Source organism: Chaetodon auriga, chromosome 12 (assembly GCF_051107435.1).
Source record: "Chaetodon auriga isolate fChaAug3 chromosome 12, fChaAug3.hap1, whole genome shotgun sequence".
In the NCBI taxonomy this organism is placed as follows: domain Eukaryota; kingdom Metazoa; phylum Chordata; class Actinopteri; order Chaetodontiformes; family Chaetodontidae; genus Chaetodon; species Chaetodon auriga.
Genome location: NC_135085.1, coordinates 15515814 through 15539515, shown reverse-complemented (window position 1 = coordinate 15539515; position 23702 = coordinate 15515814). Strand labels below are relative to the sequence as shown.

The window sequence follows — 23702 nt, the reverse complement described above, 5'->3', positions numbered from 1 at the left end:
AATACATTTTCTTAGAACTAGATGACCGAAACATTTTATCAGCAAAGATTGTCTCTTTGAAATGAGACACTAGGTGGAGTGCCATCTGGACACTTGTGCCTCTACCCTACCTATGCACCTATTAAAGGTGTCCACAGCAATGCCAATTTAACATGTTAACAGTTAAAATCTGCAGTTATGTGCATTGTATTCATGTACTGTGAATTCCCCTTGGGGATGAATAAAGTATCTATCTATCTTGTGAAATAACCATGTGGGTCACATGCAGGTATGTGATTTCTGATTTGCAATACTTAACATTACCTGTATTGTAATGTAGTGCATGAGCATGTTCCTATATTACCTATTAATACTAGAGTGCTGTGAAGTCAGACAATAAGGTCAATATAACAGTTTCATTTTCTGTTTGATTTTATTATGAGAGGAGGTGCAAAATGGAAAATATGAAAGAATGAAAAAAAAAAAATATAAGGAAACATCCTCATTATCATGTACAATGCTGCTGTTGTATTGCTGCACTGTTCTAAAGCGACACATGCTGTAGCACAGCATACAGCAGCAAGCAATACAGCATATCACAAACCAGAGATGAAAATACCTGTCAGGTCAAGAACAGCAATATCAAACAGTGTCATTCCACCAAATGTTTTCAGTGCTTGGCAACCTCATCCTTGATCTCTCTATCCCTTTCTTTCCCTATCCACGCACCAAAATTACGTTACCCTTCCGCCCACACACAAACACACAATAAAAAAACAACGTATTAAAAGCCTGTTAATTATGGCACAATATACATTTGTAAAAATAGAACCATCATGCTATTGTACACAATTTATACAACTTTGGCACTTTAGATCTCTTGGAGTTAACACTCGGCTTCTTGTTAATGTACAATTTAGAGACCCACACATGTTCTGCAGAAATAATAAAATGAGTGCAATAGTAAATCGGAGAATTTCCTTAGTATTCTCTTCTGCGGTTTATGGTCTGTAACGACTTTGTTGTCCACTGATAAAAGGATCCAATCCCTTGTTGGTGCACTAAATCATTCAAACACTCTGGTGTTGGCTGCTCTGCAGAGGGTGCTTTCCTAAGGTTTACAGTACAAACAGTGTTTATCTATGTTCTATGCAGTTTCCAAGGAAGCAGTGGCCACCCATTTAACAGTGCCAGATTAGTTACAGTATAACTAAGTTAAAAAATCTAAAGGTCAGCAGAACAGTTTACAGCACGGCTAAAATATTACACAACGCAACACAATCATCTTTAGAATCACACTTCACTCAAAAATACTCTAAAGAATCTAATGTTTAAAGTCTATATTGTTTAAAACATTATATTCGCCACAGAAACTTTGCTTTACCTCTGCTTGGGTCGCTCTCAACGGCTTACGGTATAATTATATTCATCCTATAAATGTATTATGTTGCATTTGAACAGGACATTTGGTGAGTGACTAAAGGTTCTACGAACTCACATAATTTCATTAACAAATCTGTTAATTTGTGTTGTTCTAATTTAAATATTGACGTATAATAGTATGACTATACAGATTTAATGGGAGTATTGATCTGTACCAATGACATGACTACTTGCCAGGTGCATTATGATAACCTTGTGAGATTTTAGAAGCGCTTAAGTTCCACTACTGACCTAAAGACCGAATGTTCCCACTAGCCATCTCGTGTTCCAACCTATAATCTTTTTTTTTTTTTGTTCTTGCACTGGTGAATTATACGTTTTGTGTTTCTCTCTCCTCCTGTTCTTATTGGTGTGTGGATTTGTTTGAGTTGCATTTGGAAAGCTATGATCAGACGGTAAGTTTGATTGGTTTCCAGTTGCAGCCTCCACTAATATAAGGCCTACTGCAACCAGTGTGGTGGTTTCCTTCCTGGTCCTTGATCTGATATGGACCCGCATCAACTAACTGTAAATAATCAAGCTGACATTTATAGCTGCTTTGGGGAATGTAGGGGCGTTAACCTTTTTCTTTTTATTCTGCTTTTTCCAGTTTGTCTTTGTTTAGTTCTGTTCTGCTTACTTTGGCTGTTACCGCCCTGAGCCATACTAGTTGTGTACCTGGAATAAACACAGTGCTTTTAGGGCTGTCATTTGGTGCCTAACAGGTTGATCTTGAGACTGGAGGAAAGGGGAAATCACACTTCAATTTTTGCTAAGCCTTCCCCTCTGCTGGAATGTAATGAGGAAGTTGCTTTGTCCCAGTTCTATACTTTACACTAATACTGTAAAGTATACACTTTCAACTAATGTATGGAAATCCAGTGGCTTTTATGGCCATGATAGTTATGTAGTCAATACCATGTTTTAGCTATTATAAGTAGTAGTGTTATCATCAGACAAGGACATACAGTATTGCACTTTTGGTTAAGAAGGCTAAACTATCCTTTTACCAGTTTTACCACAATTTATCACAATCTATCTTATATCAACATATACAGCATATATTCATTTACTACATGTACATTTTAGCATACCAAAACATATTTTGGTATATGTAAAAACAAGTGTGACATTTGCTGAATAAAATGGTTGCTTCACGCTCTTGTACTAGATTCAACATTCCTCTCTGTCACTGAGACCTTCTTATGCTGCACAACCACTCTCTGGCTTCCTTGCAACTTGGGTGTGGCTGTCAGGCCAGAGTTCTCATTTGACCCTATAGAACCATGTGAAAAAGTTTTCACCTGAACACCTGGACCTCTTAACTCCAAACCCTGGTCTGCAGATGCATGTCCTGCCTGAACAAAGCCCTGTGTTAAGTGTGCAACTTGCTCTCCACCTGAAGACCCATTCTCCACCAAAAATTGTCTGGACCTTGAGATGGTTCCACGCGGAAGGCCTTGTGCCACCTGCCCTGACACCCCACCCATTCCTACTTGCCTATCTACAAGGACCACACCCGGAGAACCTTGGAGGCCACCAACCTGCACCAGCCCCTGACTAAGCCCAATTTGGCCTACTTGACCCACTGCCTGCTGGGTGCCCCCTGCCACAAGCACCATTTGGGGATTGGACTCAACTACGTACATGGGTGTAGCAGCATAGTACATTGCAGGTTGCTGTATGAGCAGCGTCTGATTGGGAATCGCTATCTTGTCTTGTACCTTGGGAATGGTGGCTGAACCCTGGGCTCGCTCAGTGATTCGCTCCTCCTTGACAATGGTGGAAGACGCTACATTGGAGGTGTTGATGTTTATGTGGTCCCTGTCCCTGATTGTTTCCCTGTGAGTATGGACATGTGTGTGGGTGGAGGGCTTGAAAGGAGACACTGGTCTGGGTGGAGGGACAGAAACTCCTGCACCCACAGACTCGGTCACCAAGGTTGACCCTTGACAGATCTCAGCCAGTGTTTTGAATTTAGGCCCAAGGTCATTGAGGAACGAAAGGTCATCATCATTCTCAAGAAGACTGCAGCAACCTACAGAACCTGCCAGAGATTCCTGACCCTCATCGTCATAGACCAAAAGAGCGTCCTTCTGCTGGGATTGCAGTGCTGCATGGCTGGATTTCTGGAAAAAACACAGAACCAGAATATATTGAGTCCAAAGTCAGCCATACTTAACATTTCACTTCTGATAGTTTGATACAGCTTTTACTTGTTCAAACATACTGGAATGAAAACTGGCTAAAGTTACATTCTGGTGGATATATTCTGAGGTCAATCTCTTTTAAGCTTGATTTTCTTTCTAGCAGTGTAAGCTAATTCTAAAATATTGACTCATCAGTGAGATGTAATGAAAACTAGCTTAAAATTCCAAATTTTGAATAAAAAAACATTAGACTTGGATGAGACTGGTATGACATTTTATGTACTCACACTTGAATAATACTCCTCCAGGAACTGGTCTGACAGCGCCATCCCATCAAAGACCTCATTCCTGTATTGGGAGAAGAGATGTTCTTGTCCTGCCATCATCCCAGCACCTGTGTAGTCCATTTCCACTAGCCCACTGGTATGGTTATACTGGTTGGACAGCTGTCTGTTCTCAGAAGTCCAGACTGAAGTGTTTACAGCACCACCTAGGGCCGCCCCTCCACCTGCTGGTCCTCCTACATCAGCCAGTCTGTCAAGGTACCCCTTTCCCCCAAAGTTGTTGACGTCCTTGGCATTGACTGCGCTGCCATCAACTTCTACCGGGACGTGTAGAAGAGGAACTTCCTGTGAGAAAAATACGAGAACCCGTCAAGAGATGCAGCGTTTTTGACACATTTGATTAACATATTTTAAAAACTAAAACTATATAAATATTCTACAAGCTCCATTCATAACAAGGCTAAACTAATCACAGTACCTTGTCTTCTCCCTGTCCCTCAGTGTGATATGAGATCAGCTGTTGTTTGGCATCATATGGCAAGGGCTTGAAATTTCCAATAGCTGCTGCATCTCCACACAAGCAGAACAGCAGCAAAAGGGGCACCACTGAAACACATGTTTGACACTGTGTCAACAGAAATTCTGATAAAAGTACACACAAATTAAGTCAAATCATCAATCAATGAATTACTTTCATTCATCGAGGGGATTTAAATATATACGATGCAGGAAACAATGTACAGACTCATAAATCAATCATGACTTATGACCCATTTGAAGTGTGTGGCGGTGTCTGTACGTGTAGGGGCCTGCCCTCTGTCTGCACTTTTCAAACTTTTCTTCGCATTTTGCGATGCCTGGGGCGTTTCTGGGCGTCAGCCTTAGGGTAGTGGCATGTAGCCCCCCATCCAATAGCAGCGCAAGCTTAAGACTCTATAAAAGCAGAACAGATTACATGGCTGTCTCCGCTTCTCTTCTCCTCCCTGCTCTGTCTGTGTCAAGAGCTGCAGGTCTGTGTGTCTGTTTGACCAAGGGTGGGGCTGAAGTACACACACACACACACACACACACACAAAAACACACACACACTCCGCTGAATTTATACAAAATTCGGCAATGCCGCACCTCCTTGCAGGGTTGTGCAGAGAGGTGGGCATATTTATTTGTGCTTTAGAACCTAAATCCTATCTATTTGTATGACTTTGTTCCCTCTCTTCCTCACTGTAGCTCCAAAGCTCTCTCAGTCATGTTGAGCTGGGGAGGAGGGGCCAACTTTTAATGTTTGACTTCAAACAGCAACCGACATATCCTGCACAGTACACCTTTCACTTATGGGGAAAAAATGCCAAAGAATTGTGTAATGCATGTAAGAGTCATGATCTGTCACTTTCAGAAACTATCTGCAACCTACCCATTTTCTTTCATCACTCTCTCCAAGCACGCTACAACATGTTCTACCATGTGAAGTAACTTTGTTGCAGGACTTTAATGGTTCTAATCAAAATAACCAAGATCCAGGAAAAAAAACAACGTAATACTCTACTCACGCAGCAGAAGCAGCAGTCCCAGGAGTAGCAGCAGGATACCTGACGCTCCAAAGCCTGTGGTCTTTGTACTGCGTGACACACAGCTTTTAGTGTTTTCATTGCAAGTGCACACAACTACATCCATCGTCTGAATATCGTCACATGACTTTCCCTGCTGGTCTTTGACTTCCACTGCTACTTTGTAATGGCCCGGCCACAAGTTGGCGTGGTCCCGCAGTATGGCTGTGGTTGCTGAAGAAAGATGAGACCTACATTTTAACGCATGCTGCACGAGCTGTAGAGGAGTTTTTGCACCTTGTAATATATATGTACAGTAACGCATCCTTTCTTTGAACAGAAGCAATAAAACCAAGATGGACATTTTTCACGACAGACATTTACTTGGTCATGGCAGAAAAAGAACAGATGAGACAAACAAAATGAATGACCGTTCCATTCAATTAGAGTGTCTCAGTAATTCATACCAGTGATTAAACATGCACAACAGCAGTGCCCTGAAACTGGAACACTTAAATGGAATACAGCTCTCCAGAAATGTAATGTTTTGGAGTTAAAAACAAGAGCTGAATTTGTCTAAAATTGCCTCTTAGGCCAAATGGTTAGGCTGGATGTGGATTTAACAATGATTTGCAGGAAATTTGCCAAGCTGTAATTATATTCTTACCATTGAAAGGCTCTACTGTCCATTTCCCCTTGCTCCTCCCCTCAATCACACTGAACTCAAACGGTGCTGAATTGGGGAACGCATCTCCGTCTACGGCTGTAACATAGATGACGTTATCCTCCAGGCACATGGTGTGAGCGGTAGTGGTCAGTACGGGACAGTGATCATTGAAGTCCTCCACCTGAATGGCTATGGTCCCTGTGGCAGTTTTTGAGGGAATGTCTGGAAACCAAGTCAAAAGAGAGATTAACGTTAACCTGTTGTCCACCTTATTAGTCCACTGGAGAAGAATGATAATTGTCATATTAACAGAACTCACCACTGCTGATGCATATAATCTTGGCATAATAAGTTCCATTGACCAAGAACTTGGATTCTCTGTCAGGCTGCTTATTCAGCCTGATATCTGCTGTCTTCGAATCAATGGTCAACCAGTTGTCACTATCAAGGATTTTGGCATACCTATGAATATGAAAATCCATGAATGTGAGGACAAAAATAAGCTATTCATGTAAAATGCATGAATTCAGACACATAAAGAGAGGTATTTATACATCTGCTGTTTCTTTCACTTTGTGGCTGTACCTTACGCCGGTGGCTGTCTGTAGTGTGTCACTGTCAATTGCAGCGTAGCTAGTGATGACTCTGCTGAGGGAAAATGAAGACCGGTCCTCAGAGAGAGTCACCACTTTGACACTTGGTTGGAAACGGGGGCCTTCCTTCTGATTGACCACATTGATTTTAATGGGGTAGGATTTTTGGGTCACTGACATGGACCCACTGCCAAAATTGTACTTCGCTTTGTTGGAAACAGCCACTTCCAAGTTGAGCATCTTAAGTTCCTCATAGTCCAACGCCTGCAGATTCAGAGCAAGTGGAGTTCACATTAGTCATCGCAGTGCTCACTGAATCAGACTCATTCATTTCACAGAATTTCAGCCCATCAAAATGAGATGACACTCTTTTACCTTGTTAATCATGATGATCCCCTCATTGGTCTTCGAGTCAGTGGTGATACTGAAATAGCCTGCCTCATTCCCTGAAACTATCTCAAAAACAGCCAGCCAGTTGTCAGTGTGAATCAGATCCATGTCAAGGGCTTTGATCCTCATTACTTCCACATTGATGGTGTTCTCCTCCACACTCCCCTCATACTGCAAGTTAAACACACCCCGATAGTTGCGTCAGAACAACTGTACAGCATTATTACACAGGGCAGTAAAAATGAGATGAATGGAAGTTTTGGTTGTGGTGAGTGTGTAAAAACCTACCGACTCTTTTTCCAGTGTGGGAATGTTGTCATTTATGTCCTGAATTTTGATCTCAATTTCTCCGGTTCCTGTGTTTCCTCCCAGCTGTCCATTCATGTCTGAGGCTCTTATAGTGAGCTTATATGTATCTTTTTTCTAAAAAATAGATCAGAGACACAACGCAGTGACTACTAGAGACCATCTTGTGATGGGATCCCGCCAGCCACGATGCCTGTCAACGTGTTGATTCTGTAATCATTACTACACTGTTTCATGAGTACTCAGTACAAATGGGTCAGAACACACATCTTTGAACTTGACCTTCATTTTGATATCAGCTACACCCCTGTGAAGTTTCATGATGACATCTTGCACAGACACAGCGGCAACCTTTGTCTACAGACACACATATAAACACCTGGCAAAGTACCCAAAACCACATCTGTACTACTTTCCGTTCCAATAGGTGTCTCCAGGACCACATTTTTCTGTGATGAGACACACGCAGATTCACTAGGTGACAAGGTCACAAGGTGGAGATCAGCCCTGCTGCAGAAGCTGATTGTTGGTTTCCAGAAAATGTTGTTGACTAACATGAGTATGATTCCGTCTTAATATTTGTTAAAAATGTACAAAAAGTGTCTTTCTCAGTGACTGTGATTCAACAACTGACAGTTTCTGGTAGAAAATAGATGTTTACACAGTATCATGATACTAATTTGACTAACCGATACAAATAAAGGTCATGCATGAGATATGACCTACTTACAAAAGTAACAGCTAATGGAAGATGCACGTAATGTGACAGTGAGATTTACTGCGTGATAATGATCAGACTATTGTGTTGAAGGCTGTTCTAATGAATATAAGTAGCTGTACAAGAGATGAATTTCATTCCAGTCAAGAGACTCACCTCTCTATCTAGAGTGCTCTGTCGAACAAGGATCTCTCCAGTCTGAGAGCTGATGAAGAACATCCCACCGACGTTACTCTCCTCCACAATGGAGTAGGAGATCATGGAGTGGAGCGTGTTCTCTTCGTCAGCATCGGTGGCTATCACTTTCATCACAACAGTACCTAGAAATCACCAACACGAATGAAATAATACATCACTTCATTGAGTCCAGGTAAAAATACTTTGCCATGTCGCAGATACACTGCAGATGTCTTGAAATACCTGCTGCACTTGATTCATTGACATATCCGACTTGCTGTATTTTAATGACCGGTGGGCAGTCATTCTCATCCAGAACAACAATTTTGAGGTCAATATCCTTTTCGGCGTAGCTCCCGTTGGGGAATCTTGCCCTACCTTTCAACTACAAAAACAGACATTACAACTTTTTAACATTTCCTCACTGTACAACTTGAGGGCATGGCTGAACGTTTTAGATTTTACAGACAGAGAGTGTGCAAGTTATCTTACGTTATACACTGGGATCTTCTCTCGGTCCAGAATGGAGTAGATTTTCACAAAGCCAGTTTCAGGGTGGACACGAAATATGTTTTCAGGGGGCTTGTCAGCACCAGGCCCCAACAGAGAGTAAGTAATCCTCGTGTCGTTCTCCTTATCAGAACGAATCTGGAAAACAGAACCACAAACACAAAATGAATCCACCTGATCAGGAAACATATCACAAATACAAGGAGAGGTTCAATCATGTCTTATATGCGGGAAGTTTTTCATAGAAAATAATCGTTTTCTGAACTCAAATGTACACAAAGCTGAAGTGTCACATCCAAACTGCTTTTGCTGACGCTGATGAGAACGAACACGCACAGATCGTCATAATTGTTTGTTAGCAACCTAACTCATTTGTTCGCAACCTGGCTGACAGTAATCACAGCATGGCTCAGAGCCTAAGGGTTCAAACAATACAGCTGAGATACGAAACTAGATAAGACGTGTGTCTCAGTGTCGGAACAAAGACGTATTCAGTGACACGTACTGCTTCTAAAACTGACTCATTATGAATTTGGAATTTTGCCCATGTCTGTGGAGCTGATCTCACACATAGTCTAAGCTAGGCTTTGAAAAAAAACAAAAAAAAAAAACAAAAAACACCTGTGAGTTGGAAAATACATTCAATTGGCTTGACAAGGATGTAATTATTTTTAAGGAGTGCTGCTGTACCAACACTAAATACTCATCAGGCTGTTCAGCTTTAATCAAATTGTTCAGACAGAAATAGAGCAAAAACAAGTACACACTCTGGCAATATACTGCAAGCCGGTGTAATCGTTGTTCTCCTTTAGCTTTCTGGGAGCTGTGATCCATTCTCTCTTGTGTCTCTGTAACTGAGGGCCATTTCCTCCTGCCCTCACAGGAACAAGCTGCAGGTAAACAGAGAGGGAGGAAAAAGTGGATCATTCAACCTGTGGAATAATCACATAATCATATGGCACATGGTTTCTCCTGCCTCACACACATTTGGCACTCCTTTACACCTTCTGTCTTATACATCTGAAGGCCATACATGTCATAAATGTGTCCTCACAGCAAATAAATAAATAAAAGCACAGTTGATCCATCTTCTCCTTTACTTTGCTTTTAGAAATGCACAACTGGAGCACTTTAATATCATCATCCATATTAGAATCTACACCTCAGTGGTGTCAAAGCTCCTCTATAGCTGGATTTGAGCGAGCCTCTAAAGTTTTTTTGGGGGGGAAGTGTTTCTGGAAAGCTGTTCTGCCGGAGAGGAAATAATTAAAGAAAAGCGCTGCTCCGTGACCAGTCTCCATGTAAACACTTCTTTTACTCTTTCTAGTCATCTACTGCAAATACCCAGTGGTTTAACTTTGTCAGCACACACGAATGCAAATGATGCGCCACAACAAGAGAGCCACACCTGATGAGGAACAGTTACTCCCCACACGGTAATGAATCCGACATTCTGAACATATTGAGCGCTTTTACTCACCGTTAGGAGGACGGTCAGTAGAATAAAGAGGCAGCATTTGAGCAGCGGAGCCATCGGCTTGAGAAACAAAGTTTTAAATCCTGCTGCCGAAGTGAAATGGTGTCAGCTCGAGTCTGAGTGCGGTCTCTCGTCTGTTTCCTGCAGACTTTGACCCTCCGTCAGGGTACGGACTCCTCCAGCGATAGGCGGGTCCTCTCAGTTAGATTGCGCACCAGCTCCTGCTGATAACAGGCGGAGAAGGGAGGTGGGGTGGCCACTTTGTGCATAGCTGTAATATTTGTGCGCAGCCTATTGTTTCTGACTGCGAGAGAAGAAAAGGCAGTCTGGACTGAGAGGAAACGACTCCAAAACTGGAAACTAAAGGTGTCCGAACACAGACAGACAAGCTTTTATTAGCAATCTGGAGAGGCAATGTGTAAAAGTATGTGTGTATAAAGAAAAGATGCATAACAATAAAACAAAACAACAAACCCATGTTGACTTTGCAGCATGGGATTAAGTCCAGCCTACTATCTATTTATGATTTTGAGATTTTGAGTTTTTTTAATGTCTTGGAGACCTTTTAGGGAAACTTTCTCACTCATCTGCAAAACTTCACCTGTGCCTGTGACATTCCCAGAGTGCACCTCTGTTTCTGAGTTCACCACTCCAGCATTCAGCTGCAGGCTGTCATCCCTCTGAGTGCGACAGTTTGAGGACCAGAACAAGTTTTTTAACCAGCAAAGCGAGGCCATTTTTGGAAAGGGAGGACATGTTAGCTCCTCATAACCTCATGTTTGAAGGTTAAGACTTGGTTTTCAGTGTTAGAATTAGGTTTAGGTTAGAAGGTTTGAAGGGGCTAGAGATGCTTTAATTCAGTGAGTGTTCTCATAAGGATCGAAGTACAAGCATGTGAGTGTATATGTGTGTATATGTGTGTGTGTGTGTGTGTGTGTGTGTGTGTGTGTGTGTGTGCAGGCGTTGGCAGAAAAAAAGGTAAATATTGGCACAGTGAGAGTTTGTGTTGCCAAGTTACATGAAACTGTAGCTTCCCATGTCCAAAGGTGTGTAGGGGAGGGCTGGTTTTATCTTGATAAGAACATCAGTTTCTACAACTGAGTCATGATGCTTTCAGCTGACATTTCACTGAAAGTGAAATGACACGAACAAGAACTGACGCGCACTTGCGTCTTTTTTTTTTGTCCTTTTTTCCCCACAATGAGAGTGGTGGCTTCAACTATCTATTATTTATTCTCACTCAGTGTGTAACAGCAGCACAAAGGTGACTGGGCGGTTCCTATGGTACCATATGACACATACAAGAGTTGCATATCAGAAAAAGGGAGGACAGAAACACACACTTGAACCGTGTGAGCTCGAAGCTACCAAATTTCTCAGTCATTTGGAAATTCAACACCGATTTGACAGAATGAAATGTTTAAAGACCAACAAAAGGTGAATGGCCGCTTTAATGTGTGTGTAGTCCATGCTGAAAATGCAGCAGAGTGAGTCTGTCACAAAGCCTGTCACATGAGCTGGGTGTCATATGTCCGTCCGGTTTGAATTACCGAACGGCTTATGGGGGACGCAGCATTTCAGTGTCAACACTGCTTCACAAAGCACCTTAGTGTCGCTGTAATGGCTGTTTTGACAGACCAATAGATTTGGATTTGGTACAGTAGATCAGGAAGGATAATTTCTCAGGTATTAGTTGCAATGGTATAACTTACGGTAGACTGGAGAGCTGAATTAAAAACGATTGTAATAAGAATAAATAGTGTATTTGTGAGTATTTTTGGCTTTGTTAAATCCATCTCCCTGAAACTAAAGCAGTCTAATATGACAGCTCTGTAATAAATCCTAGCTTCTTGAGCTTTCTAAGTTTTTGTCAGGACCCTTGCAGAGAGGTGCTGGTTCAACTTTATGGTCGCTTTGGAGGCTTTATCTCATCCAATACATTTACATTTCTGGGGGTAAACACATAGAAACACCTGTCAGTATATCACAGCACAACTCAATAGCAAAAATGACCATGAAGTTGAGTCAACACCAGCTAAAACAGTTTCAAACACACATATTAAGGTAGGATTTATTTCGCTGTTGTGGTAAACTGTTTCAGGTAGGTGTGCCTGTCTCTAATAAACAGGTAGCTTTACTGGCAACTGTATATTTCACAATATTTGATGTCATTCATTTTGATACGATCACTACTGCAAGTAGTCAGACACTAATAATCACGTAGTTATCAGTGACGTCATTCTACGTATGAAAAAAAAAAAAAAAAAAAAACACCACTCGGCATTTTGTCTCACCCAGATACGAAGCATCGCACATGGTGTGGCTGCTCCACCCTGCCCTCAGCTGGCACTCACCCAACGGGAGTGGAGAGCAGGGTGGAGGAGTCACATAAGGCGGGCTCAGAAAACTTTCTTACCTCAGGGACACACGTGCAGCTGTTGCAAGCGGAGCAATGCCAACTCTCTGTCTGCTGCACCTACGAAATGTGCTACCTGTAAACAACTGCTATGAGTCTTCTGGCATTCACGTTGCGCCCTGGCAGCACATAGTGTTTGGTGTCATCACGCAGGCCATTTGTTCCAAATCAGATTTTCGCAACAGCGGATTGATTCATCTGGTGTAACACCTGCGAAGATGGTAACAATACCAGACAGCACACCCTGTGACAGAACCGCACTCCAGTTCAAATTAATTGGATGAAGTCATCTAAAGACGTAAAGATATTTTGTGTATAAATCCTGTAAAGTTACGGCTCAAGAGTCATCCTGAGTCACCCCAGGCTTTCTTTTCTTCCAGCCTCAGAAAAAGTCATTAAGTCAGGCTTTATTTACAGAACCTAAAGCACCTCGTTGTGGCTCATTTTGCAGAAGCCTCACAGTGAGTGAACAGTGCGGGAGACAGAGGACAGACACCGTGTCACCAATAGAGCAAGCACAAACATAACGGACTGATCTGTTCATACTTATATTGTGTGGTCTGTACACACAATGAAGACAGAGATAATTCACTTTCATTTTAGCTTGGGAGTGACAGCAGGGTATTTCACTCAGTCTGTTTTACATTTACTCGTAAGACTGTAAGCCTCGAGCCCTTTCATTATGTCCACGCCCATGACTCACAGCCTGCCTGACATTTCTCTCACCTTTCCTGTCGCAGCCCCACATAGTCTCGCTTCCCAAGTGCACTTTCAAACAGGGTCTGCCCCCATTACTGCAGATCTGAGTGGGACATATTTTAAAGGACGTTGGCCTGTTGCTGCTGGCCCTGCCAGCTCTCACTTTTTATCAGCAGTTTATAGAGATAGTCAGCGCTTCCCTGTGGGAACAGAGCCTCCCCCACACCAGGCTCCACTCAGCACACATTCCTGCGGTGTTGAGTGAGGAGCCCAATTCTGTTCCTCTCACCAGAATGCTTCAGTGGAGCTGCAAGAGGACAGAGGAGGGGCATGCAGGGGTCAGTTTCCTGTGAAGACCTGGGAGAGGTTTCTCAGACCAGATACTCTTGAAAAACAAGTGGACAAACAGTCACTATCAAAAGGATATTGCCAAAATCTTTCTAACGCACAGACACTTCACTACTTGTCGCTCACACACCTGCTTGGCACGAATGCAAACCGATATAACACACATGGAAGACATTGCAGTGCATTTGGATGCATTTGCAGCTCATGTGGCGCAACAACAACTCTACTAAATTATATGGTGTGTAGCTTTGTTTTGATGCTTTGCAACAGCCTACAGTTGATTTAGCTGCAAGAATATTCAAGCAATGGTTCCCCCTGCTGGAGGAAAATATACACATGTTTGCAAAGTTTAAGGGAGTCAGCAACAGGACGTAAAGCCCCGAGGTGCCTCTCCTGCTGAATCCGACCAGGCAGGCTCCCACAGGCTGGGTGGGGCGGGCTGTCAAGGTGTGTCAGCCTATTGATTCAGCGTCGACAGCGGCAGATAGCAGAATAAAGTCGACCTGTCTCCGCACAAGGCGCAAGTGTGGGAGTAGACGAGTTTCTGCTTCGGCGCTTTTCACGCTCGTCAGTCAGCCTCAGGTCGATTTACCGTCGGTGGTGATCAACTTCCTCCAGCCGACCAGGACGACGTCTGGTCACAAAGTGTGTGAAAAATGGCGAATGTTTTAATTATCAGCATCTACCTGTTGTCGGTGAGTGCCTCCGCTTTTATTCTGGTCCCTGAAGAAAAGCCTTCATAGATGCAAATGTTCAAGATTTCTCCTTCTAACGTTCGTCGATAGTAAAGAGGAATGTTGTTATAATGTAATTAAAGGTTCGCTTTTCATGAATGTTACCTGTCTGTTGTGTGAGAAGCTTGTGTGAAACTCGACCCTCTGCTTCAGGTCCTGTCCCGTGTCGATTCCTGTTTCCAAGCGAACACTTTGTCCGTGAATGTGTCGCAAACTATTCCGGCTGGACGCCAAGTCATTAAAGGTATTCCCCTCTTTATTCCTATCCTCTTTTTCTTTTTCCCCTCCTCTGCATGATTTCCATTGTTTTTTTGTTTTTTTGCTTTTGTTTTTGTTTTTGTAACCTCACTTCACCTTTGCCTCTCCGCTGAAGTTATCGGCTGTAAATCAGTTCGCTTGGTCGTGTCGGACCCGCTCTTCATGGTCGAGAGGACCGGGGAAGTGGTGGCTCTGACGCCGGTGCAGGTGGCGGCAGACGGGCGGACATTTTCTGTGCGGGCTGTGGGAGAAAGCGGCGTGGAAGGTGAGATGGAAGTCCACCTCGTCCGCAGTGCAACGCAGGGAAGAGAGGTAAGCTGGTGCCTGGTTTTGTCCTGAAGTAAGTCGGAATGTAAATGCACCTCTCTGTGAAGCACCCCTGACCTGCCTGCATGTCACAGCACACAGGCCAAAAAGTCCTGAAGCGCACCAAGAGACGCTGGAGTCCCCCAGACTTCCACATTCTAGAGAATGATTCAGGACCTTATCCAAAAGACATCGAAACGGTAATCTTAGGCTTGAAACTTCAGCATTGTGGTGTGTTTAAAGTCTTTGCGTGCTCATTTTCCTCCTGCCTTTCTTTTCTGCCTCATTTTTCTTTCCAGATTATGTTATTCTCACACCCAGACGCACCCATTCATGATATGACTTTTGGCTGAATTTAAGCAGTGATTAATCCCTTTGGTGTGTCTACACCTGCATTAAGAGAATTTTCTATAACCATTTTTAAGTATTGTAAGTTTACTTTGAAAGATGGTTTATGAATGAATGAATCTGTGCTGAACTGTGTTTACTCGTATATATGTGATGCATTCTCTTTATCCTGGTCCTTATTTTCATCAAATGGGTTTATCTCCATTGAATTTTACATTAATTGTCTCCTTGTTTTATGTATTATTATTACGTGTAAATGTTAAGTATTCCATTTCTTTTGTAGATTGTATCAGACTCGGAAGCCGAGCACAAAGTGTACTACACCCTGACTGGACCAGGCTACAGTCAGCCTCCGGATGATATTTTCTCTTTTAACCAGAACACTGGGATGTTGAGTGTGCGAAAGGCCATTGATCGTGAGCAGTTCCCAGTATTTCAGGTGAGGGTGAAATAGGGCTGCAACCAGTGATTATTCTCCTCATCGATTAATCTGACGATTATTTCTTGCAGAACCGGTTTATCGTTTGGTCAATAAAATGCTATAAAGCAGTGGAAAAGTTCAGTAACCCTAGTGGTTACTATGTGAATAACCTTTAGAGCACTGGTCTGGCATTGAAGATAGATGAAGCCACGTGATATGCTTTGCACTCCTTTGTATTTTTGAGTGTGTTAACCCAAAACTGCCTTTTTTTCCCCTCACAGTTAACGACAAGGGTGTTCGACATTCATACAAAACTGCCGACGGACGACCCTCTGCCGTTCAAAGTCATCATAGACGACGTGAACGACAACGCGCCGACGTTCACGGGGCCGCTGCAGTTCTCTGTGCCCGAGCATTCCAATCCAGGTAAGGACCAAGACATATACACCGGAAATCCTGCGGTGTTTGGGCCCCCTTGTGTGGGTGATGATAAACTCTGTGATCACGTTTATTCCACAGGTACAGTGGTGGGGAAGGTGAATGCTACAGACAGAGATGAGGAAGGAACCCTCCACGTCAAGATCAAGTACAGTCTCCTGACTGGATCAGACCTGTTTGCCATCAACCCAGAAACGGGTGTCCTCACCACAGCAGGCGCAAGTAGCTCGCTGGACAGAGAGGTGGGCACTGGCACCATTGTATTAATAATTTACTCTGAAGTCCCAATGAAAATTAGCTTAACACTTACCTTTTTCTTCTATCATGTTTTTCCTTTAGGTGAAAGACAAGTACATGATCGTCGTACAAATCAAAGATATAGATGGTGCACAAAATGGTCTTTTCAACACCGGAACAGCAACCATTTCTCTGACTGACATCAACGACAACCCCCCGACTTTCACAAAAACAGCTGTAGGTGACCAGCACCGACACATCTGTCTTCTCATGTGAAGCCTTTTGTGATCACCGTGCAGACTGTAAAAACAGTGTGTGAGTTCAACCTGTTTACAGTTTTCTCTCTTTTTGTTTCCTTTAGTACACCGTCTCTGTCACAGAGAATGAAAAGGACAAACTCATCCTCCGAATCCCTGTTGAGGATAAGGATTTGGTCAACACGCCGAACTGGGTTTCCAAATTTGTCATCGCCAAGGGGAACGAAAACGGGAATTTCAGAATTGATACGGACCCCAAAACAAATGAGGGTCTTCTGTATGTCACGAAGGTAATATTTCATTGGATTATGATGAAATTAATAGTAGTACACCTATTTAACATGACAGACTAACATATTATGAAAAATCAAGGCCGACAGCGCTGACAACAGATTTGTTTCTCCAGCCCATAGATTATGAGAAGACCAAGAACATAAAGCTTGAGATTGTGGCGCGTAATGAAGCTGACCTGAAAGGCACGCAGGCCCAGTATGTGTCCATCCCTGTGGACGTCGCTGTCACCAATGTCGACGAGGGTCCACAGTTTGCAGCTCAGACCGTCCGCTTCACTGTCAAAGAGAATGTACCAAACGGCACCCTGATAGGAACTTACGCAGCAGTAGATCCAGAGACCGACAGCAGCAAAGGCATCAAGTGAGCCATCTTCCTTTGATACTTGTCTTCAAGAAATGAACTTTCATGTGGCTGACACAACCGAAGCCGGTCCCCCAGACCCCAATTCAAGTTACTGTTGCTTCTCTTAAACACTGGAGGGCAGACTTTCACTGCTGAATTAAAGAATGTGCTGCTAATACACAAGTACTTTTTCTCCTCTGTCTCTCAGTTATTACAAGGTCACGGACCCAGCCTCCTGGATTAATGTCGACAGGAATACCGGAGAGCTGAAGGTTGCCAACACAATTGACAGAGAGTCAGAGTTTGTCCAGGATGGAATTTACAACATCACCGTGAAGGCTGTTGATGCGAGTAAGTTGCTTGTAAATGCTGAATGTTCCCCTTTCCGTGACTTCTTTTGCATAAGACTCCTCACAGAACTCAAGTTGTTATTAGAATCACAAAAAAATGTGCTTATATTGCTCAGGTAATAACATATGGTCAGGTACATCTCCTGTGCTTCCACAGTTCTGCTGAACTTTACAAACCCTTGAGCGATAAAGGAATCACAGGCTTTGACACTGCTGCTGTGCTAATACTCAGTATCTGTTAACTCACTGTCTCTGTCACATTTGGCAAATGTCCATCATGCTGTCACCAAGAAAACTGGTTTTAGAGGCTTCTAGTCTTCATGTTAAATCACGACACACAGCATGTTTGTCACGGTCACGTCTCTGTGTGGTATTGTTCGGTTGTTAAAAACCCCTGCTCCACCCTCACCAGTATCTGCCTGAACAAAACAGCCAGCTATGTTCTGGCTCTGTCTCACCTGTTGACAGGATGTGATGTGACAAGTCGTGTGCAATGACTCACAGTTATCCGGTAATGTGGCGCCTCAGATGATTTGTTATGCACAAGCATCTGGGAGGTTGTCCTTGGAAACTGTTTGGAAAAGTGCAAGAACTTTGAAAAAATACCCTGGTATTTCTGCACAGTTAAACATTAGACAACACTAATATTATTAGTATTCTACTTTTTGTCCAGTTGGATTCCAGCGGTGGCTGCGTGGGATTGTCTCCAACTGGTGTGATGCGATTTCCAGTAAATCCAGAGTGTTGTAAAGTCCAAAATTTATTGAAAAAACATTCACAGCGTGCTTTTATCTTACGGAATATTCTGCCTCCTTTCATATTTGTTACTGTTTGGCCTTTTCGAAAACATTTTCTGTGCTTGCTGCACACAAAGGGACGCACGCGCCCACTTGTGTTTACGGGGCGGTCTAGCAGCAGTAAATCTAAGCCTGTGATTATTATTTCATCATTATATTATGCCTGGATTGCATTAGTCTGCTGCCTACGTGCGTTTATGTTGATGACACAAATGTAATTAAAAAGTAAAAAATGACTAATGAGATGATCCAATCACTTTCTTCACATTGAGGATTTTGTTCAAGGATTTTTACTTTAGCTTCTTAAAAAAGTTTCCTTTGAAAACCTCAATAGAAGCTTCAAATTGAAATAAAATGGTATTCGGTGCTGCCCTACTTGGCAGATAACGATCTGTCTGTCACTTCAACCAATCAGATCAGCGATCCTCATGACGCAGTAAGACTCTTGGCGAAGCCAGCCGGGAGAGTTCTGGTGTAACTGATGCTGTTGCAGCATCGACGCTAACCTCCTCATGAATCGCTGTTGTTGTTTTTGGACCAACAGTCACTTCCCATAGCTGTCATCACACCTAAACCACACCTGTAGTTCCTCCTAGGACACCGATTGCTCCAAAACAATTGTGATTCAGGCACAAACACATCACTTGAAGCCTGGCGAGATGCAGTCTTTATCCCAGATACATGTCAGCATTTTCCAGTTAACTGATGTCAGAACGCAACAATGTCTGCCTTGTTTTTCCTCACTGCTGACATGCCCTCATTTGCCTTACACCAGTACTAATGAAATACAAATGTATTTCAGGCTCCAAGACAGGCACGGGAACAGTCCTCATTATGGTGGAGGATGTCAACGACAACGTGCCAACGGTCCCCACCAGCGAGCTGGTGCTGTGCGAGAAGGAGGGAGAGCTCGGCTCTGTGCTGGTCGTGGCTGAAGACAACGACCAGTCTCCCTTTTCTGCCCCCTTCAGCTTTAGTTTGCCACATGATAACGATGGCAAATGGTCTGTGACAAGATATAATGGTAGGTGGTTGTATTTTTTTTAATACAGAAACGACTTTAAATGTTTGATGGGGAAAATATTTGGATAAATCCTTTTTTTTCTGTATCAGTTACTCACACCGCGTAGCCTGGTTTGGTGACTGTAGTTGACTGGAGACGCGTTTAACGACAGCAAAACATTACTGAGACTGTAAAAGCTCTGTTTGAAATGTTCAAACTACTCACACAACACAATCCAAGGCTTTTTGTGTGTTTGTGTGTGTGAAAGCTATAAAAACAAACCCCTGTTGCAAAATCTAAGAGAAACATTCCTGGCCAGCGAGCGAGCCAGAGGCAGACATAAGATTATTTACAGCTCGACTGATAATGATTTTTTGAGGCTGAAACCAACTGTGGTGGAAGAAGAATCCAGATCATTTATTCAAGTAATAGTAGCAAAACCACAGTGTCAAAATCATAGATGAAAGTCCTGCATTCAAACTCTGACGTCAGCGAGAAGGACAGAAGTGTTGCAGGCAAAGTGAGGTTCGACTTTGTTATACATGTGACGTTACCGGATCGTTTGCTTTGATGTAGAAATGTGTAAGTAGCAGTTTAATACTGTAGCACTCTGGGATGAAACATAAACTTGTGCTCCCTGGTGGACAAACTATGCAATGCTGACACTGTTTCTAAAGAGCTGCAAACATGTCTTCTGTACTGCAGGTTACTTTTGAGGTGACATATTTGCTCATAGAATCAGTTAGAAGCTGATATTGGACGATAACATCGGCCGGTTTTGGGACATAAGCGTGCACAAGTTGATTTTTGACACACAGATTTTGCTGCAGGGGCAAGATTTTTTGCATTCTGTGCCTTTTGATTTTTGTATGAAGTATTTGTTAAAAGCATGAAGATGAACCCTTACTCTGCTCTGTCCTGAGAAATTCACTTCACACAGTTCAAGCTGTTTCTCAGTGAACTACATCTCTTCATACTCTTTCCACATGTGTTTCCTCCTCAGACACTGCAGCTACGTTGAAGCAGATCAAAGTGCTTCCTACGGGGATACACAATGTTCCCATCGACGTTACAGATCTGCAGGGCTTTGGTCGAAAACAGACGGTGAAAGTGAGGATCTGCCAGTGCAGGAACGGAGCCTGCTTGGCCAAGCAGAGCTCTGTGTCATTGGGGGCACTAGCTTTACTGGCTATGCTGTTGCCTCTGGCCCTCCTCCTACTGCTCTGTGAGTCCCCCACTGCTACACTCTTGCCAGCAGAATTGTGTAGGCTACACTGTGTAGATAATGAAACAGAAATTTTGTGCTCATGCGTGTGTGAAAGCACAAGAGGAGTGGTAGAAAGTTAGAGGTTCTGTCACTGAATTATGCATTGTTTATCTGGTACTGAGCAATGATACGTGGTGGTATTATAAAGTGTCACGTCATTATGCTCACTCTTGTGACGCCTACCGCACATGAAGCACTGTTTGTTATAAAAAGCACTTCTTGCCGCTCATTTCTAACATGCTTGCTTTGTTGTTGCAGGCCTATTGCTCGCCTTTTTCTGTGTGACAAAGAGAGAGAAGATGGAAATTGATGCGGGAGATAGTGGTGGAATCCTGCTCAAATCAAACACTGAGGCCCCCGGGGAAGAAGTGGTAAGGACATAATAATGAAAGCATTGCTGGGCTTATAATAACCCTTGTAGAGAAACTTTGTTTTTGCTTCACTTATTTAATTGTTGCCCAATGTTTGTTTTGTTTTGTCATCTTGCTCGACAGGATTCAAGTCTCATCACTGTTCCCGTTGGTGGGATTGAACAAGCAGTCAAGGGCTCAGTGAAGGGTTCCATGATGAGTCCAGGATGGCCGGGGAACAAGAGCGGCAGCACGATCGGAGTCCAAAGCACACATGAGAATGGGATATACAAGTCCGGCGTTGTCACCAGCGATATGCAGGAGTACTATTCCGGCCAGTATGACAGCCAGTACGGCGCTCAACAGTTTAATACTCAACTTGTTGGTAGCGGCATGGACTTTGACAGCAGGTACCTCGCCCAGGACTCCGCTCTTCTTCACAACTGGCAAACAAATGGCCGTTATCTACAGCAGGTAATGTTGTTTTAAAGTTAAAAGAGAAGATTTTTGAATGTATATAGAAGAACCAAAATGTGTCCAAGTGGAAGGAAAGTGTGGCACAGTGAAAGATGTGCAGATGTGTACACCTTTCATTCTCGGAGGTTTAATAACTTCTTTGTTATCTGTAAAAACTTGAGTAACTCTCATGTGCAATATAATCTCGTCCTCTAAGCTGTGATGGTATCCTCTGTAAACTTTAATATTTCTCAGCTTCTTGGTGGGAAATATTATGTCTCTAACTTTGTTGAGTTGTTTGTTCGCTGTGTAATATCTGACTGCCAGTCATATCCTGAGCAGCCTCGTTCTATCGGTAGTATCTCCCCTCCTACAGCTCAGGCGTAGTCCGCCCTGAGTAATAACCCGCTTCCTCTCCCTTCCATTTTGTCTCGCAGAAGCTGGCCTTCATGGGAGCAGAGGAGGACGGGCGCTATGCAGACGACATCATCCACGCCTACGGGTTTGAGGGGGCGGGCTCTGTCGCTGGCTCCATCGGATGCTGCAGTGACAATGGCGACAACAATGACCTCAGCTTCCTAAACACACTGGGACCAAAGTTCAAAAATCTGGCACACGTCTGCAGAAAGACATGAACAATGAAACTGTAAAAGAATGGTGTTTACTTTTCACTGTCCAGGATGTGGAGAGGCCTGGGATCTGAATGCTTGGCATGCCCCTGAACATGAATGAGAAAAAATACAAGCAGGTGGCCACAGTGTGTGCACACAGCTCTGCTTTTGCTTTTTGTTGTTAGTTTTTTTTTTTTTCCTCTTTGCTCCATTTTGGTAAAAAGTCTTTTGCACTGAAAATTATCCAAATGCATTTAGTTGTACATACTTTATGTTGTGTGTTGCATGTTGTTTGCATTCAGAGTCTTGGTTTTCCATTTATCCACCCATCAGCGAGACCCATTCATCCTTTTTGGGGGGTGGCGGGGGTGGGGGGGGGTTGGTTTTGCAGGTTCATAATGGTAGTTGTATTGAAATGTGCAGTAAAGGGCTGTGGGGCTTTCTATCACTTGGGGTGTTTTGGTCATTGTTGGTAATCTTCTACTATTCACAGGAAATGACAGTTTTGTGTGGCTCAATTTAAAATGTTTGTTTAGTTTTTATATATTTTTTAAAGAAAAATAAAACAAAATAACTAAATAAGAACACTAATACTGCCTTTTTCAGTATTTCAGCTGTAAGTACTTGCTTCCAAATTACATGTTGATCATTATTTATCGCTTTTAAACAATAATGTTGAGCGTCTTCCACAAGTTTTCCAAATCATACAGTAAATATCTGTGCAAACACTGCTGAGCAGCGCAGGTCCTGACCGTTGACTGGGTGTAGTTTCAGCCCTCTGTGCCACAGAGGTTGTTACAACATTCTTAAAGTAATCCTGTCAAAGTCAGCAGAAGGGTGTGAAAGGGAGGAGTGAGGCGTTACCGCCACCGCCTGCAACCCTCTGAATACACCGACAGTGACCAGACAAAAGAAAAGCTTAGCAGATGAGAGAAATGTCCTTGTGCTTGCTCATGAAAGGGAATCTGAATTCTCACGTGTGTATATTCAAGTTGTTCGAGTTGTAAATTTGCCTGGTTGTTCAAAGATGTTTCTCTTGATGAATGTGTGCTAAAGTAAGCAGATGTAGTTTTATACAAGTCTGAGCTTAATTTAATGGAAATAAGATTTCTGAAATAAATGTGTTGTTGAACAGATCCTGAGCAGTTTGAAGCTGACTGTAACTCCACCACATCAACAAAAGCTTTGCGCACAGCTCCGATCTCATGCTACAGTGTGATTTTTCTGCACATTAAAAGAACGTCTCAAACTCTTTTGACTTTGTACTTTGGCAGAGAGATAAAACAGAGCATGAGTGCAGTGAACAGTTGCTCACTGTGCTCAGTGCCTGTGTGTACGGTGGTGAATGATTTACTGGGTGTGGCACTTTAAGTTTGCGCAATAGGCAGCACACAGTGTTACCCCTCCTGGTGTAGCTAATGTTTACCTGCAGCGTTTTTCAGATCAAGTTGGTGCACATTAACACAAAGGACCACTGTGCCTTTCCTGTAATTATCCAATTTTCTCCATGCCAGCAGTTGCCCCAAAGTTTAGCAACAACACATTTTTGAACC

General features: G+C 43.0%; 2 protein-coding genes across 2 annotated transcripts; one reads left to right on the top strand and one right to left on the bottom strand.

Annotated features, from left to right (window-relative positions):
* Positions 1 to 411: 411 nt before the first annotated feature.
* Positions 412 to 14590, bottom strand: LOC143329419 (desmoglein-2-like protein). The gene is made up of 15 exons (XM_076745286.1): positions 14520 to 14590; positions 10221 to 10438; positions 9508 to 9630; positions 8723 to 8878; positions 8474 to 8615; positions 8210 to 8373; positions 7318 to 7452; positions 7015 to 7200; positions 6632 to 6903; positions 6366 to 6508; positions 6047 to 6268; positions 5383 to 5613; positions 4314 to 4441; positions 3839 to 4180; positions 412 to 3530 (listed from the first exon to the last, which is right to left on the bottom strand). The coding sequence occupies exons 2-15, from the start codon at positions 10272 to 10274 to the stop codon at positions 2556 to 2558; spliced, it is 3273 nt and encodes a 1090-aa protein (XP_076601401.1). The 5' UTR covers positions 10275 to 10438; positions 14520 to 14590; the 3' UTR covers positions 412 to 2555.
* On the top strand, positions 14078 to 23401 carry dsc2l (desmocollin 2 like). Its single transcript, XM_076745288.1, has 16 exons — positions 14078 to 14375; positions 14568 to 14658; positions 14788 to 14984; positions 15074 to 15178; positions 15610 to 15765; positions 16029 to 16173; positions 16267 to 16427; positions 16525 to 16659; positions 16784 to 16969; positions 17086 to 17333; positions 17524 to 17666; positions 19265 to 19486; positions 20469 to 20690; positions 20991 to 21103; positions 21227 to 21556; positions 21976 to 23401. The coding sequence occupies exons 1-16, from the start codon at positions 14337 to 14339 to the stop codon at positions 22171 to 22173; spliced, it is 2691 nt and encodes an 896-aa protein (XP_076601403.1). The 5' UTR covers positions 14078 to 14336; the 3' UTR covers positions 22174 to 23401.
* Positions 23402 to 23702: the final 301 nt, after the last annotated feature.

Bases quoted from the DNA above. Each gene is read 5' to 3' on its own strand.
- LOC143329419 (XM_076745286.1), bottom strand. From the start codon at position 10,274: ATGGCTCCGCTGCTCAAATGCTGCCTCTTTATTCTACTGACCGTCCTC. The intron at 9,631-10,220 runs GTGAGTAAAAGC...GTTTACCTGCAG, and splicing joins TACTGACCGTCCTCCTAACG to CTTGTTCCTGTGAGGGCAGG. The intron at 3,531-3,838 runs GTGAGTACATAA...TGTTTTTTCCAG, and splicing joins TGGAGGAGTATTATTCAAGT to AAATCCAGCCATGCAGCACT.
- dsc2l (XM_076745288.1), top strand. From the start codon at position 14,337: ATGGCGAATGTTTTAATTATCAGCATCTACCTGTTGTCG. The intron at 14,985-15,073 runs GTAAGCTGGTGC...TGCATGTCACAG, and splicing joins GTGCAACGCAGGGAAGAGAG to CACACAGGCCAAAAAGTCCT. The intron at 16,174-16,266 runs GTAAGGACCAAG...TTTATTCCACAG, and splicing joins GCCCGAGCATTCCAATCCAG to GTACAGTGGTGGGGAAGGTG.